Below are 17,032 nucleotides of genomic sequence, written 5' to 3' on the forward strand. Positions count from 1 at the left end.
CATGGGTAGCCAAAATGGTGTATACGCCTTTACCATTTACGTATTGTCTAAAATCATTAACTTCCTGATACCTGTCAAATTGAAAAATGAGCTCTTAACTCTCACTGAATCCTACAGACTTAGAAGTCTGAGTTCATAAATGTCTGGTTTGAAGTGTCATAGTTTATTACTCAAAACCAAGAAGTAGAAGAACTTAAATCATGGTATGTTAATACACCCCTGGGAACCAATGTTCCCTTTAAAGTGACTCTCAGAACAGAGACAGCAAGAGTGTGACAGAAAAGCCCAACTAGACAGTCTCTTTTGAAGACTCTGCAAGTGATTTAAAACTTAAGTGAGTTTCCATAACTTGAGGACTTTGTAAGTGTTTCTACTTCTCTTGCTGTTGTTTTGTTGTGGCCATTACTGTCCCTGTTGCAGGCCCATGACAGCCCCACAGATGAGCAGGTGTGACCAAGGTCATAAAGGAACCACCACAGCCAATCACACCATGTCGTCCGGGGTGAACACCAGGTAATTCACTCGCCTTATTCATCTATGGCCCCTCCGTTTCATACAACCTGAGTCTCAGCTGTTGGGAATGAAAGGAATCTTGAAAATAGTCAATAATGAGTGTGAAACTCTCCAAGGAAAAGAAAAGAAGGTGAGAGTTTAGAGTTACAAGGCTTCTTTTGAAAGCATCGAAGAGAAATCCAAGCCACCTTCATCAACTGGCATTTGTGGCGTTTTGTTTGCATGAACGTGAAAGATGTTCTGTGCCTCCTGGGTGGTCTTTGAACTATTCTAGTGTTGTTTCATTTGCCTCCAAGAAAAAGCCAAATGAAACAATAATAATCAGGGGGTGGTTTCTCATTCCCGGGCAGTTATACAGGGTCAACTTTCTTTCATCTGGACAGATTTTCCATGTACATTTCATCCAAATTTTGCATTAGGTCCTTAAATGATGCTTTCATGGTCATTGACTTAATCTCCCTCCCTGTTTTGGTGTAACTCAGACACTGGCTAGACTAGTTAATACTTAAGCTGTTCATTCTGTCTGTGTTAACCTCTAAACACTCTAACACACATATACACACGCACAGGTTTAATTAGCTTCTTTCCCCAAGGAAAATTTAAGATAGGGAAAGCCCCAAATCAGTTAGAGAAAAAGTTCTCATCTCCCAGTATGGAGTAGCTAGTTAATAGGGAGATCTTAAGGAGAAGCTAAGTAATTTTCCCTCTGAAACACAGTTTTAAGTATGTATTATTCCTTATGTAAAGTTAATTCCCTGTCCATCAGGGAATAATTAAATAAATACATAAACAAATAGATAAAATAAAATAAAATAAAATAAAATAAAATAAAATAAAAATAAAAATAAAGCAGGGGTGCCCGGGTGATATAGTCGGTTAAGCATCCAGCTTCGGCTTAGGTCATCATCTCATGGTTTGTGGGTTTGAGCCCTGAGTTGGACTCTGCTGACAGCTCAGAGCCTGGAGCCTGCTTCAGATTCTGTATCTCCCTTTCTCTCTCTCCCTTCCCTGCTCATGTTCTGTCTCTCTCTGTCTCTCAAAAATAAATGTTTAAAAATTTTTTTTAAATAATAAAAAATTAATAAATACCAAACCCAACTGTAAATTACTCGAGTGATGGTTAACTCATGCCTCAATTTCCTATAGTAAGAAAAAATAAATAGGGGCACCTGGGTGGCTCAGTCGGCTGAGCGTCCAACTTCAGCTCAGGTCATTATCTCATGGCTCATGATTTCGAGCCCCGTGTTGGGCTCTGTGCTGACAGCTCAGAGCCTGGAGCCTGCTTCAGATTGTGTGTGTGTCTCTCTCTCTGCCCCTCCCCCACTTGTGCCATGTCTCTTCTCTCAAAAATAAATAAACATTAAAAAATTAAAAGAAAAAGAAAAGAAAAAATAAATATATTGTTAAGTGACATTCAGGAGCTAGGTTTAACTACCAGATGAAGGGTACATGGGAAAAGAGAGCTTCTAAAGTCCTATTATTAATCAATCATAAAGCAATAAGTTTCCAGAACTAAAAAGAAGTCAGCCATATTTCTTCTTCTGATCACTTGAAACAAAACACATCATGTTAAACTGTAACTTAGATTCACGTTACTTTCAAAAATTTTCAAAAGTCCCCTCATTTGGCTGTATTCCGTGACTTCGTATATGTTTATCTTTCTACAAATTATATACCAATGGGACAGCTTTCATAGCAGCTATAATTGCATGTGTGGTAGCCAAATGAAAGATAAAGATTTTGTAGTTTAGGATTAGTATATGTGCATTTGTGAACTTATCAAAATGTGTAGCTTTGGGGTGCCTGAGTTGGTTAAGCATCCAACTCATTTTTTTGGCTTTTATTTTCTTTTCTACAATTTTTTAAATATAATTTATTGTCAAATTGGCTAAAATACAGTGCGTAAAGTGTGCTCTTGGTTTTTGGGGTAGATTCTCGTGGTTCATCGCTTACAAACAACACCCAGTGTTCATCCCAACAAGTGCACTCCTCGATGCCCATCACCCATTTTCCCCTCTCCCCCACCCTCCCGTCCACCCTCAGTTTGTTCTCTGTATTTAAGATCCTCTTGTGGTTTGCCTCCTTCCCTCTCTGTTTGTAGCTATTTTTTTCCCTTCCCTTCCCTCATGGATCTTCTCAAGATCCACATATGAGTAAAATCATATGTTATCTGTCTTTCTCTGACTAACTTATTTCTCTCAGCATAATACCTTCTAGTTCCATCCACGTTGCTGCAAATGGTAGGATTTCATTCTTTCTCATTGCCCAGTAGTATTCCATTGTATGTATAAACCACATTGATTCCAGCTGAAGTCATGATCTCATGTGTTTGTGAGATTGAACCCTGCATGGGGCTCTCTGCTGACAGCTCAGCGCCTGCTTGGGATTCTCTCTCTCCCTCCCTCTGCCCCTCCCCCACTTGCTCTCTCTCTTTCTCAAAATAAATACATTTTTTAAGATGTGTAGCTTCAGGGGCTTTTCATGAGAAATAGTCCTTAAGAAGCCCCACCATAACTCTGTTTTTGCCCATAGTAAAGCAGACTGTTTTTCTGATCCCCAGGTACCAGGAACAAGGAGCCAAACTGCACTTTATCAGGTACAGAAAGACAAGCCCTGATTTCATACTAATTCTGACATCTTGTGATGATTGCCTTTTGAGCTGGGTTATGGTTCCATTAGATTTCATTTAATTAATGCATGACATACTATCTCTGGGTAAATCCTCACAAAGTGGCTCAGGTAAACCTACTGCATTCGGAGATGGCAATCTCTTCCAGGTTGATAAACATTCTTTACCCTTCAGATGAGGTTCTCCTAGGCCCTGGCCTACTGCTTCATTAATGTGTATGAACATAATATAAGGAATCTTAGATTTTGCTTCAGTGTGATACCCTTCTCTCAGTGTTGCCACACATATACCTTTTCAGACTCCCAGGTAACTTTTTATAATTCCCCAGGGAAAACCTTCACTTACTTGAGGAAGGGCAAGGCCTTCCCAGGGAGGAACTGGATGAACGAATTGCTCGGGAGGAGTTTAGAAGACCTCGGGAGTCCCTGCTGAATATTTGTACTGAATTTTACAAGCACTGTGGGCCAAGGCTGAAGATCTTGCAAAACCTGGCTGGGGAGCCACGGGTTACTGCCCTGGAGTTGCTGGATGTGAAGTCACACATGAGGTATTGTCCTTGCTTTCCCTGGCCCTGAGTGTGGACACCACTTGGGATGTGTGTTTGGGGGTCTGGGTGCCGGGGGAGGGAGTCCCTTGGGATAAGAACTTGGGGTCCTCAAAATGATTTGTTTCCTGTGGCTTGGATGCATATAGTACAGCGCCAGCCAGGAAAATGTATATTAAGTCTATCAAAAAGGATCTCAGGATAGACGGGGAGAATGCTCTTGAAGACAGAAAAACATTATCCATATATTTGCTCCTCAATAAAAGAGAGTAAAAGGGAAATTTCATCACCTAAATTATTATAGAAAAGTATCTTTTGTCCAAGTGCCATTTACTGCCCAGATTCTAATTTTTCACCAGAATCCAGAGTCTATCATTTTGCATGGAAAAAAAAAATGCACTCCACTGCTTCTGCCCAAGGACTTGCTCTGTTCCTATACTAGTTGGAGACTCAATAATTGGCCCTGCAGGGAAGTGAGGAGTTTTAACTCTGAACCACACTTTGCTTAGATCCCTTTTACACAAATTGTGCTTGATGGCCTTCCAATGTTTCAAAAAGTGTCCTGGTGGAAATTCCAGTCTGGACGAGGCCAGTCATCATTTAAAAATTTTTAGTGATGGGACTTTCAAATATGGTTTTTATAATCTTGAGGTATAATCCTTCTATCCTACTTTCTTAAGGGTTTTTATCAAGAAAGGATGCTGTATTTTGTCAAATGCCTTCTCTGTATCTATTGAGAAGATCATATGGTTCTTGTCCTTTCTTTTATTGATGTGTTGAATCACATTGATTGTTTTGTGGGTATTGAACCAGTCCTGCATCCCAGGTATAAATCCCACTTGATCGTGGTGAACAATTTTTTAAATGTATTATTGGATCCGGTTGGCTGATACCTTGTTGAGGATTTTCACATCCATGTTCATCAGGGAAATTGGTCTATAGTTCTCATTTTTAGTGGGGTCTTTGTCTGGTTTTGGAATCAGGGTAATGCTGGCTTCATAGAAAGACTTTGGAAGTTTTCCTTCCATTTCTATTTTTTGGAACAGTTTCAAGAGAGTAAGTGTTAACTCTTCCTTAAATGTTTGGTAGAATTCTCCTTGAAAGGGATCTAGCCCTGGACTCTTGTTTTTGGGGAGATTTTTTTTAATGTTTTTGTTTATTTTTGAGACAGAGACAGAGCATGAGCAGGGGAGGGGCAGAGAGAGAGGGAGACATAGAATCCAAAGCAGGCTCCAGGTATGCTGTCAGCACAGAGCCTGACATGGGGCTCAAACTCACGGAGTGTGAGATCATGACCTGAGCTGAAGTCGGATGCTTAACCCAGGCACCCCTATTTTGGGGGAGATTTTTTATTATGAATTTGACTTCTTTACTGGTTTCGAGTCTGTTAAAAATTTCTATTCTTCCTGTTTCAGTTTTGATAGTTTATATGTGTCTAGGAATGTGTCCATTTCTTCCAGATTGCCTATTTTAGTGGCATATAATTGCTCATAATATTCTCTCATTATTGTTTTAATTTCTACTTTGTTGGTTGTGATCTCTCCTCTTTCATTCTTGGTTTTATTTATTTGGGTCCTTTCCTTTTTCTTTTTGATCAAACTGGCTAGTGGTTTATCAATTTTGTTAATTCTTTCAAAGAACAAGCTTCTGGTTTCATTGATATGTTCTACTGTTTTTTTGGTTTTGATACCATTGATTTCTGCTCTAATCTTTATTATTTCCTGTATTCTGCTGGTTTGTGGTTTTATTTGCTTTCTTTTTCCAGCTCTTTAACGTGTAAGGTTAGGTTGTGAATCTGAGACCTTTCTTCATCCTTAATGGGGAAAAACTGATAGCTTTCCCCCTAAGATCTGGAACAAGACAGGTATGTCCACCCTCACCACTGTTATTCAACATAGTATTGGAAGTCTTAGCCTCAACGGTCAGACAACACAAAGAAATAAAAGGCATCCAAATCATCCAGGAGGACATCAAACTTTCACTCTTTGCAGATGACATGATACTCTATATGGAAAACCCAAAAGATTGCTCCAAAAAACTGCTAGAACTGATCCATGAATTCAGCAAAGTGGCAGAATATAAAATCAATGCACAGAAGTTGGTTGCATTCCTATACACCAACAATGAAGCAACAAAAAGAGAAATCAAGGAATCGATCCCATTTACAATTGCACCAAAACCCATAAAATACCTAGGAATAAGTCTAACCAAAGAGGTGAAAAATCTATACACTGAAAACTATAGAAAGCTTATGAAACAAATTGAAGAAGACACAAAAAAGTGGAAAAATATTCCATGCTTCTGGATAGAAAGAACAAATATTGTTAAAATGTTGATACTACCCAAAGCAATCTACATATTCAATGCAATCCCTATCAAAATAACACAGCATTCTTCACAGAGCTAGAACAAATCCTAAAATTTGTATGGAACATTACAAGATCCCAAATAGCCAAAGCAATCTTGAAAAAGAAAACCAAAGCATGAGGCATCACAATCCTGGACGTCAAGCTGTATTGCAAAGCTGTAATCATCAAGACAATATGGTACTGGGACAAGAACAGACACTCAGATCAATGGAACAGAATAGAGAACCACAGAAATGGATCCACAAATGTATGGCCGACTAATCTTTGACAAAGTAGGAAAGAATATTCAATGGAATGAAGACAGTCTCTTCAGCAAGTGGTGCTGGGAAAACTGGACAGCCACATGCAGAAACATGAACCTGGACCACTTTCTTACACCATACACAAAAATAAACTCAAAATGGATGAAAGACCTCAATGTAAGATAGGAAGCCATCAAAATCCTAGAGGAGGAAGCAGGCAAAAACCTCTTTGACCTTGGCCGCAGCAACTTCTTACTCAACACGTCTCCATAAGAATGGGAAACAGAAGCAAAAATGAACTATTAGGACCTCATCAAAATGAAAAGCTTCTGCACAGTGAAGGAAACAATCAGCAACACTAAAAGGCAACCGACAGAATGGGAGAAGATACTTGCAAATGACATATCAGATAAAGGGTTAGTATCTAAAATCTATAAAGAACTTTTCAAACTCAACACTAAATAATCCAGTGAAGAAGTGGGCAAAAGACATGAATAGACACTTCTCTATGGCCAACCAACACATGAAAAAATGCTCAGCATCACTCATCATCTGGAAAATACAAATCAAAACCACAATGAGATATGACCTCACGCCTGTCAGAATGGCTAATATTAACAACTCAGGCAATGACAGATGTTGGTGAGGATGTGGAGAAAGAGGATCTCTTTTGCACTGCTGGTGGGAATGCAAACTGGTGCAGCTACTTTGGAAAACGGAATGGAGTTTCCTCAAAAAATTAAAAATAGAACTACCTTACGACCCAAAAATTGCACTACTAGGTATTTATCCAAGGGATACAGGTGTGCTGTTTCGAAGGGGCACATGCAACCCAATGTTTATAGCAGCAGTATCAACAATAGCTAAAGTATGGAAAGAGCCCAAATGTCCATCGACGGATGAATGGATAAAGCAGTTGTGGTATATATATATATGTATACACACACACACACACACACACACACACGCACGCACAATGGAGTATTACTTGGCAATCAAAAAGAACAAAATCTTGCCATTTGCAACTACGTGGATGGAACTAGAGGGTATTATGCTAAGTGAAATTACTCAGAGAATGACAAATATCATATGACTTCACTCATATGAGGACTTTAAGATACAAAACAGATGAACATAAGGGAAGGAAAGCAAAAATAATATAAAAAGAAGGAGGGGGACAAAAACATAAGAGACTCTTAATTATGGAGAACAAACAGAGGGCTACTGGAGGGGTTGTAGGAGGGAAGATGGGCTAAATGGGTAAGGGGAATTAAGGAATCTACTCCTGAAATCATTGTTGCACTGTATGCTAACTAACTTGGATGTAAATTTAAAAAACAAATTAAATAAAAATTTTAAAAAATGTTACTGCTGTTGTGCCAGGCAGAGGACCTAGAATTGCATCTCTGTGCACTCATAGTTCATTCCTTCTATGGTGATGTCACCTCACTTGTGTAAATCCTGAAGTCTGTGCCTATATTTTCAGATTCTTAAAAGAAACATGATTCCAAAAGATCTTCTATTCAGATTTTTCACGGTTTATAAAAGGTCATAAAAATTCCTTGAATGGAAAATTCCATGGGTGACAAACTATGCACTTAAAAAGTTTAGTATATCTATAGAGTAGAGTTAGGTTCTAGCCATTCAGAAATAATACTGCTATTTGGCAAAACACGCCAACTTCCTGATTTTTGTCGACTTTTTTTTCTAAAATTATCCCTTGAAAAATTTAGAAAGTGCTACGTGAGGGAAAGTGAGAGCCCATAAATGTAGAGAAAACACAGCCTCTTCTCCTCCAAACTAATTTCACATTCTCTGAGTTGTTGGCGCACACTCAGGCCTCGAGAGCTTCCTATGTGTTCATGCTCCCACTGTACAGCAATGGAGAAGAGTTTATTTCACACTAAGAACTTCTGTACCTGCACTGGGAAAGGGGAGGAAAGTTTGTAGTATTAAGAGCCTGTTGCAATAGCAACCCAGTGCTCCATTCAGTCCATCTCTCCTCCTTTCCCAATGATCATGGCTACCTGAACCAAGTAATTCTGTGAACAGAACATCACATTCCTAGAATCAGAGAATCACTACTATCAACCACCATTTTGTGGGAGTAAAGGGACAAGATTCCTCAAAGATGGATGAGAGAGAGAGAGAACAATCCTGATCATGAGTTAGTAACTGTCCTATAACTCAATCATTTATATCTACACTTCTTAAGGCATTTGGAGGAAGGGAGAGTGTTAGAGAGGTCTGGAGCTCTAAGGGCCAAACCCTATTAAAGGTTAAATAAGGTGCGCCTGGGTGGCTTAGTCTGTTAAGCATCCGGCTTCAGCTCAGGTCATGATCTCAGTTCACGAGTTCGAGCATGTGTCAGGTTCTGTGCTTACAGCTCAGAGCCTAGAACCTGCCTCAGATTCTGTGTCTCCCTCTCTCTCTTCCCCTCCCCTGATCACACTCTGTCTCTCTCTTTCTCAAAAATAAATAAACATTAAAATTTTTGAAAAAAGAAAACTACTATAATGCATTGTTGCAAGTACTATATATCATATGTGTGTTTCTGTGTTTACTATTTTGCAAAATACTTGAGACAACTTAGAAAATTAAACAGGGGGATAGAATATACAAATTAGAGAGTCAGAACAAAGTAGAAAATTAGCAGGGAAATAATTATGTTTATGATAACATTAACATAGGAAATCTATATGATTTGATCAGATTAGATGCTATTCATGACCATAAACTTGATTTTGAGCTTCTGAGTTATCACAGCAATGAGGAGGAAATGACCAATTACAAAATCATAGTGTCGATAAGATAAAAACAATTAGTTGTTTGATAAAACATTGCTTTTTTAAAATACAAAGAATAAGAAATATCTCCTGGTTGGTGTTTGCTAAAAGGAAAGAATGATGAACAAAACCTCTATAATAGATAAAATGCCAGTTTGATGTGGCTAGAGGCCTGTTGGTACTGCAAGTTGGCTAACATCATAATGTATTTCAGCAAGAGCAACCTATCTGAAGCCAAGATAATGTCATTGAAAAGCACAAGATAATGTCATTGAAAAGCACAGTTATTTCATTGCCTATTGGAGGATAGGCAACATTTTTACTGCCAGGACCTCTGCTAAATGACCTCTATTCATGCAATTTCTCACAGCAAGCTTTTGACAAAAACGGACCTGCCATTATCTCTGGCCAAACAGAAATATTGTATGCTGTTAAGTAGGGATAGACCCGTGTACTTTGGCCCTGCACCAATCAAAAGATATGTTAGGTTTTCTATTACAAACTAAATATACTTTGGATATATGTAGAAGCCAGAACTGTGAGCACCTAGGTGGTGTTTTATGTCATAAGAATGGATAGTATGACTCAAGGAGAGAGGTTTGGTAAAACAGGAATGCCATGATATAAAAGATAGGGAGATATTTACATGAAATATTTAATTCAAGGCAAAGAACCAAGAGACAGTACAAGAGGCAATCTTCACTCCTGCATTATAGGGTTGACTGCAAGCATCTCCAGATTCTTGGTTAGATAGAGTTACTGCCCTAAGGGAATCCAGTGTTTCATTTGCCTAACCCAGCAGTATATATAGCAGGATAATAAGTTCTGCAAATTCTTTCCTTCTCTCCTCCCTCCCCATGTCTCTATGTCCCTCTCTCTCCCCCATCTCTGCCCTCAGCTCTCTGCCTACATCTCTTCAACTCTCCTTCTCAATGGGAAAATCTCTTGTGTTGTCACTGGGAAAGGACCATAGGAATTTTTTTTTTTTGACCAAGAGATCATCTGCTAATGCAGCAAAGACTATATTAAAGGAACTGTTTGTTTTATGCTCAGTGCAAATTCATTTTTTAACACCAGCAGGGATTAGAGAAATTCAGATAGTAATGCATAAATGACTCAAGTTCAGTTCTAAATATTGTTTTTATACTTAAAATAGACAGTTTGATCCTTTCCCAAGCATTTCTTAATGTTATCTATAAAGTAATAAGGGGAAAGAAATATGTGCAGGTAGATATGCTCTTATCTGTCATACAAACAACCTGAAAAGTAAAGAATTTTCTGCGTGGCACATTTGTGAGAAAGAGATAAACGGAAGAAGGCACGGGCTGTTTAAAATGATTTCTTTAAGACATGCGCGTTCACACACAATTTCCTCAAGTACGATGTTCAGTCTGGAGAGAAGACAATAACCGTTTCTTGATAATGAAGGGTTGACATGGAGAAGATGGATTGAATTCAGGCTTCCAGATTAAGCCAAAAGGAAGAAACTGAGGGAATTTGGGGACCTAATATGAGGAGAGCTTCTCAGAGTTTAGACCTCCAAAGGTGGAGGGAGCTGCATTATGTAGTAGTGAATTCCCCAACCATGGTGCTAATCAGACGAAGTCATTGTAGAGCGACCCAGGTGTTAGAGAGACAGTGGCTTGGCTGTGATTCCTAAACCAGAGTGCCTGTCAGAATCACTAGGAGCTCTTAAAATATAAGTCCTGTCAAGCATTTGCCTTGTCTCTTTTGGAGTAATCAAAGAGAAATTTCTCCTTATTAGAATGTTATTGTCAATGCATGAGAAAAAGAGTGACACAACATTGTTATTGCACTACTTCTAATGAATTAGTGGATCTATGCAGTGATGCCTAGTGATGCCTAGGATCTATGCAGCTGACATCATAGAGACTGACTAGCAGGAATCATGTGTCTCCTGATGAAAATGCACATCACCTGTGAAATATGCTTTCCAGAAAATCAAAAGCTAATCTAGTCTAACCCCTAGTCTAACCACAAATGGAATTAAATTTGGAAGCAGTAGGATAGATTAAATGATAGCATGGAGAGTCTATCAGCAAAATCTAGAGTGTGGAAAACATTACAGGACAAGCAGCTGATTTCCTCAAGAAATAAATTACAAGAGAATCAAACAAGAGCAGAAGAGGAAAAACCTGCAAATTAAAAGAAACTCAAGAGAAATACCAACCCATTGAATGTATGGGTCTTATTTTATTCTTATTTGTTTTTTTAAGAAGTTTATTTAAGAATCATGAAATAGGGGCACCTGGGTGGCTCAGTCGGTTAAGCGTCCAACTTCAGCTCAGGTCATGATCTCGCAGTTTGTGAGCTTAAGCCCCACGTCAGGCTCTGTGCTGACAGCTCAGAGCCTGGAGCCTGCTTCAGATCCTACGTCTTCCTCTCTCTTTGTCCCTCCCCCACTCTCTCTCTGTCTCCTCCAAGATAAAAATAAATGTTAAAAAAAAAAAAAAGAGGGGCACCTGGGTGGCGCAGTCGGTTAAGCGTCCGACTTCAGCCGGGTCACGATCTCGCGGTCCGTGAGTTCGAGCCCCGCGTCAGGCTCTGGGCTGATGGCTCAGAGCCTGGAGCCTGTTTCCGATTCTGTGTCTCCCTCTCTCTCTGCCCCTCCCCCGTTCATGCTCTGTCTCCCTCTGTCCCAAAAATAAATAAACGTTGAAAAAAAAAAAAAAAGAATCATGCAATAATGTGGGAATTTTGAAAACTGACTGGATAGCTTTCTTTTCATAGTAATTATTTTTAACTTGGTAGCTGTCATAATTGTATTGTGGTTTTTTTTTTTTTTTGAGTCCTCAACCTTAGAGACACACACTGAAATATCTGTACTGATAAAATGATTTGATGCTTGGGATTTACTTCAAAGTAGTTTGGAGTAGGGGGAAGGGGAGTGATTGGGGGTATAAATTAAACAGGAATGATTGTGAATTGAACACTGTTAAATCTGGGTGATGGGTACATGAGGGGCTCATTATATACTTGCCTCTCTACCTTTGTATATGTTGAAAATTTTCAAAATTAAAGTAAAAAATAGACAGATTTCTGGGCCCAATCCTTGGATATTCTTATTCATTAAATCTAGAGTGGGGCCTGAGAAATGAAATCTTTTATTTCTACTTTAGGCTGTATTTATTAAAGAGGATCCAGTCAGGGGTCCAACTTATGGACCTCACTGCCCAAGAGCTATTAAGATCTCTTTCAGAAAAAAAAAAAAAAGAAAGAAAAGAAAAGATCTCTTTTAACCATGAGATTGAGGATTATATCTTCAGGGCTTTTCCAAGGTAAATTTGCTTCAAAAAAAATAGAAAAGAAAAAAAAAAGGGAGAAGAAAAACTTGGGGTGCCTGGTTGGCTCAGTTGGTAGAATGTGCAACTCTTAATCTCAGGGTTGTGAGTTTTAGCCCCACATTGGGTGTAGAGATTGTTTACAAATAAAGTCTTAATTTGGCTCAGGTCATGATCTCATGGTTCGTGAGTTCAAGCCCCGCATCAGGTTCTGTGCTGGCAGCTGGGAGCCTGGAGCCTGCTTCGGATTCTGTGTCTCCTTCTCTCTCTGCCCCTCCCCTACTTGCACTCTGTCTCTCTTTCTCTCTCAAAAATAATTAAACATTAAAAAAAAAAAAGAAAAATATAAAAGCTGATTTCTGATGTCCCTTTACTTGGAATCTCCTCTTCTCCTTTAGTAATAGTTCTGAAAACCCTTAGCACATGCATGCGTCCTGATGGTACCATGTATACATGCACTCTTAGACAACATGAGGCCTCTCTATTCCCCTTTTCCATCAGAATCCCCCTGTCCTGAATTCTGCTTCCATAGCATACTTTGGATGTCTGGCTAGACATATGCTGATTAAAACAAAAGATTCAAATAATTGGTAAGAGTGGCTTAATTACCCTTTACTTAAAGAAACTTGTTTTCAAAGGAATTTCTAGTACCTTAAAGAATATGGACATTTCAGTCACTGTGATAGGAGTCCTGGATATATATTTTAAAATATAAGTTTTTTTTCCCCTGGAAAAAAAGTGAGGTTCAAATCATATAACGTAGATGCAAGATATTACCATGAATGAGTATGCTTTGCCTCTTAATATCATCTTCTACACATTCTGCATCTACTCAATGTATTTGATAGCGAAGCACTGTAAAAGTTTAAAGTGCTGTCTCATTTTTTTTTAAGATTTCAAATAATTTCTATATCCAACGAGGGGCTCAAACCTTCAACCCTGAGATCAGGAGTCGCATGTTCCACAACTGAGCCAGCCAGGCACCCCTAAAATGCCTTCTTTATAAAAGAACCCCCATGCACTGTTGGTGGGAATGCAAACTGGTGAAGCCACTGTGGAAAACAGTGTGAAGTTTCCTCAAAACATTAAACATAGAATTACCATATGATCCAGTAACTCCACTACTGGGTATTTACCCAAAGAAAATGAAAATACTAACTCAAAAAGGTAAATGCACCCTGTTTATTGCAGCATTATTTACAATAGCCAAGATTTGGAAGCAACTCAAGAATCCAATCCATCCATAGATGAATGAATGAACAAAGAAAATGTGGAATATATATATATATATATATATATATGTGTGTGTGTATACATATATACATATATAAATATATAAATATATAAATATATATATATATATATATATATATATATATATATATATATTGGAATGGAATGGATTATTACCCAGTCACAGAAAAGAATGAAATCTTGCCATTTGCAACAGCATGGATGGAGCTAAAGGGTATACTGCTAAGTGGAATAAGGGAAAGACTGATTCCATGACATCTCACTCATGTGTGGAATTTAAGAAACAGAACAAAGGAACAAAGAAAAAAGAGGCAAACAAGAAACAGACTCTTCACTATAGAGAACAAACTAGAGGTTGCCAGAGGGGAGGTAGGTGGGGGGAATGGGTGAAACAGGTGAAGGGGATTAAGAGTACACTAACAATGAGCACTGGGTAGTGTATAGAATCATTGAATCACTCTATTGTACACCTGAAACTAGCATAACACTGTTATCTGTACTGTAATAAAAAAACTAAAGTTAAATAAAATGAAACATTTGACTAAAAATAAATAAAATGCTTTCTTCTTCATATAAAATTAAATTCAGGGGCACGTAGGTGGCTCAGTTGGTTAAGTATTTGACTCTCGATTTCAGCTCAGGTTATAGTTTCAGGGTTCATGTGATCTAGCCCCATGTTGGGCTCTGCACTGACAGTGCAGAGCCTGCTTGGGATTCTCTCTCTAGTCCTCCCCTCCCCTCTCTCTCTTTCTCTCTCTCTCTCTCTCAAAATAAATAAATAAACTTAAAAAAATAAATTCAATTGGCTTTTTAAAGACCATGTATACCACTATATTTGTATTATTTACAAGTTGGAAACCCATGTATAGTTTTGAAATTTATTTAGTTAACCAACTATTGCATTTACTAGAAACACACTTGCCCAATCAGTCCTGTTGGTCAGCTCACCTTCAGAAATTCTGTACTTAGGACATAGAGCATGGACCTGTGTCTAGTGACAGACCCTGGGCTACACCTGGAGGAAGTACATTTCCTTGGTGTGCTTGGGTGGCTCAGTTGGTCAAGTTTCTGACTCTTGATTTCACCTCAGGTCATGATCTCACAGTTTGTGAGATTGGGCCCCATTTTGGGCTCTGCTCTGGCAGCATGGAGCCTGCTGGGGATTCTCTCTCTCCCTCTCTCCTCTGTTCCTCCCGAGGTTGCTTGCTCTCTCTCTCTGTCAAAATAAATAAATAAAACATTAAATATATATATATATATATGTGTGTATATATATATATATATATATATATATATATATATATATGCCTTTGACCTTAACTATGGGCAGCAAAGGAGCTATGGAGCCATGAAGTTTATTTGAGCCCTTGATATTAGTGATTTTATTGTACATTTAAAGTTTAAGTTTTGTTTTATACCCATATTTGTGTATATATGTACCTTTCACATATATGCATGTAGGTATGTATTTGTGTATGTGTGTATCCTCACATACATATACATGCATACATATTCTCTAGATATGTTTGGCCTGTCCTTAATCTCTCTGGGTTTTAATGTACTCATCAGATGCTATTCACATTTACCCTCTGGAATATTCTATGATTCTTTGCTAATATGTATGTGCAGGTATCAATGCATTGGTCATGCAAGAAGACCTAAGGGATAGAAGGTAGAGGGAAGAATGTTTTTAGTTCAGGGGGTTGGTATGCTGAAAGAAGGCTGATTAACATGGTGCTATATGGGGAAATCCCCACTGTGGCATTCTACGCTTATTCTTTAAAAAAAAATGCAGGTTGGCAGAAATTGCACACTCCCTTCTGAAGCTGGCACCATATGACACCCAGACAATGGAGAGCCGTGGGCTTCGGCGCTACATCATGGAGATGCTACCCATTACCGATTGGACAGCCGAGGCAGTGAGGCCAGCCCTTATCCTCATTTTAAAGAGACTGGATAGAATGTTCAACAAAATTCATAAGATGCCTACTTTGAGGTGAGAAGGCCTCCTGGTCAACCGTTGATATTGCGGATTCAAAGTTGGGGGTTACCGTCTTTTAAGATGGCGGCACAATCTGGAGTTATATGAATGACTTGAAAGTTTTCTGTTGGCATACGTGCATAGCTAACCAGGTATATGGATGCATGAGTAGCAGGGTCTACATTTTGAAGAAATAACATATTCTTTAAAATTATATGTGTTCATCTTGCAAGTTCTGTTCATTTCTTAGCTATCATGTTCCTCATCTGACAAACATAAGAAATTCAGTGAGTATCCTTCAATTTCTTTTGAAATAAAGCAGAGTATGCCTTATAAATAAAACCACTGAGGAGAAAAGAAAAATTAATTTGATGTTCAAAAAATACTGTCTTTAGCATAGTAGTTTAGTTACCAGTTTAGAGAAAGGTAAATCTTAATAATAAGCAGCCACATAGGAGCTGGAAAGAATCCCAGGATTAATAACAAATACCTAAGTTTCACCTTTTCATCTAATTCAGGGTGATACTAAATTAACACAATTACCCTTTGATCTCTATTCAGTAACCTGCATTATTCACTGATAACCTTTCTATGCAAGGAACCAGACTACCTGGAGATCTGAGTCCAGTTTGAAAACCTGTAGACAGACAGTTCAATTGATTAAATGTTGATAAACCTACTAACTCAGAAATTTCAAGTTTGATTTCATGAGAGCATTTTCGGTCCCTTTAATATTAACCACAAATCAATGTAACTCTTGTCCAAGAATTTGTAGCACTTAGCATTCAATTTGTCATAACTTTTCCAGGTTTTAGCCTATGCTCTTTTGTTCATTTATGTAGCTATCAGGAGCTGTTGGATTTATAAAAAAGAAATTGAAAGATTTCATTCCAGCAGTTGATATTTTGTTCCTATATTCCTTTATAACATGATGACGAATGCCTATATGTTATTTCAAGGTTATTTATTTCAGTGGCATGGAAATGTCTGTGTCCTTACAGCACACCTATGTTTTTAGTGGTCCCAGTGGAACATTTGTGCCCTTTGGTAAATGGCAACAGTCTTATAATTCTTACAAGGGTGTGTCAAAATAAGTTTTTTTTCTTAAAAAACTTTGTATGTTAAGATATTAAACATCTCCATAGCTGACTCATTTGTCATATAATCAAGCCCATTATAGAGAACATCATGCTTCTTAAAAGTAGATTTCTGAATTAATGCATAGATTGGCCGATTATAGGCAATTTATTTGGGGTACAGCCTCAGAATTTGAGGTTGCCTTGGATTTAATTTTTTTAGGTGATCTCAGTTCAACAAGGGAAATGTTGATTGAACCTGACCTTGTAGGTTACTTGAGAATCAGGGATGTCAATATATCCTCACTTATGAACATTTTCATTTCATCATTATAG

The 17,032-nt window shown here is 38.2% G+C and overlaps 1 protein-coding gene across 4 annotated transcripts in view; it reads left to right on the forward strand.

The window, feature by feature from the left end:
* Positions 1 to 17,032, forward strand: part of UNC80 (unc-80 homolog, NALCN channel complex subunit) — a 225,572-nt gene that overhangs the window by 179,067 nt on the left and 29,473 nt on the right. For all 4 annotated transcript variants that reach the window (XM_043577699.1, XM_043577697.1, XM_043577698.1 and 1 more), the window contains 4 exons: positions 421 to 513; positions 3,074 to 3,109; positions 3,471 to 3,689; positions 15,435 to 15,635. In XM_043577699.1, the coding sequence (XP_043433634.1) occupies positions 421 to 513; positions 3,074 to 3,109; positions 3,471 to 3,689; positions 15,435 to 15,635 (549 nt within the window). The remainder of the gene's footprint in view (positions 1 to 420; positions 514 to 3,073; positions 3,110 to 3,470; positions 3,690 to 15,434; positions 15,636 to 17,032) is intronic.

This window comes from Prionailurus bengalensis, chromosome C1, assembly GCF_016509475.1.
Source record: "Prionailurus bengalensis isolate Pbe53 chromosome C1, Fcat_Pben_1.1_paternal_pri, whole genome shotgun sequence".
In the NCBI taxonomy this organism is placed as follows: Eukaryota; Metazoa; Chordata; class Mammalia; order Carnivora; family Felidae; genus Prionailurus; species Prionailurus bengalensis.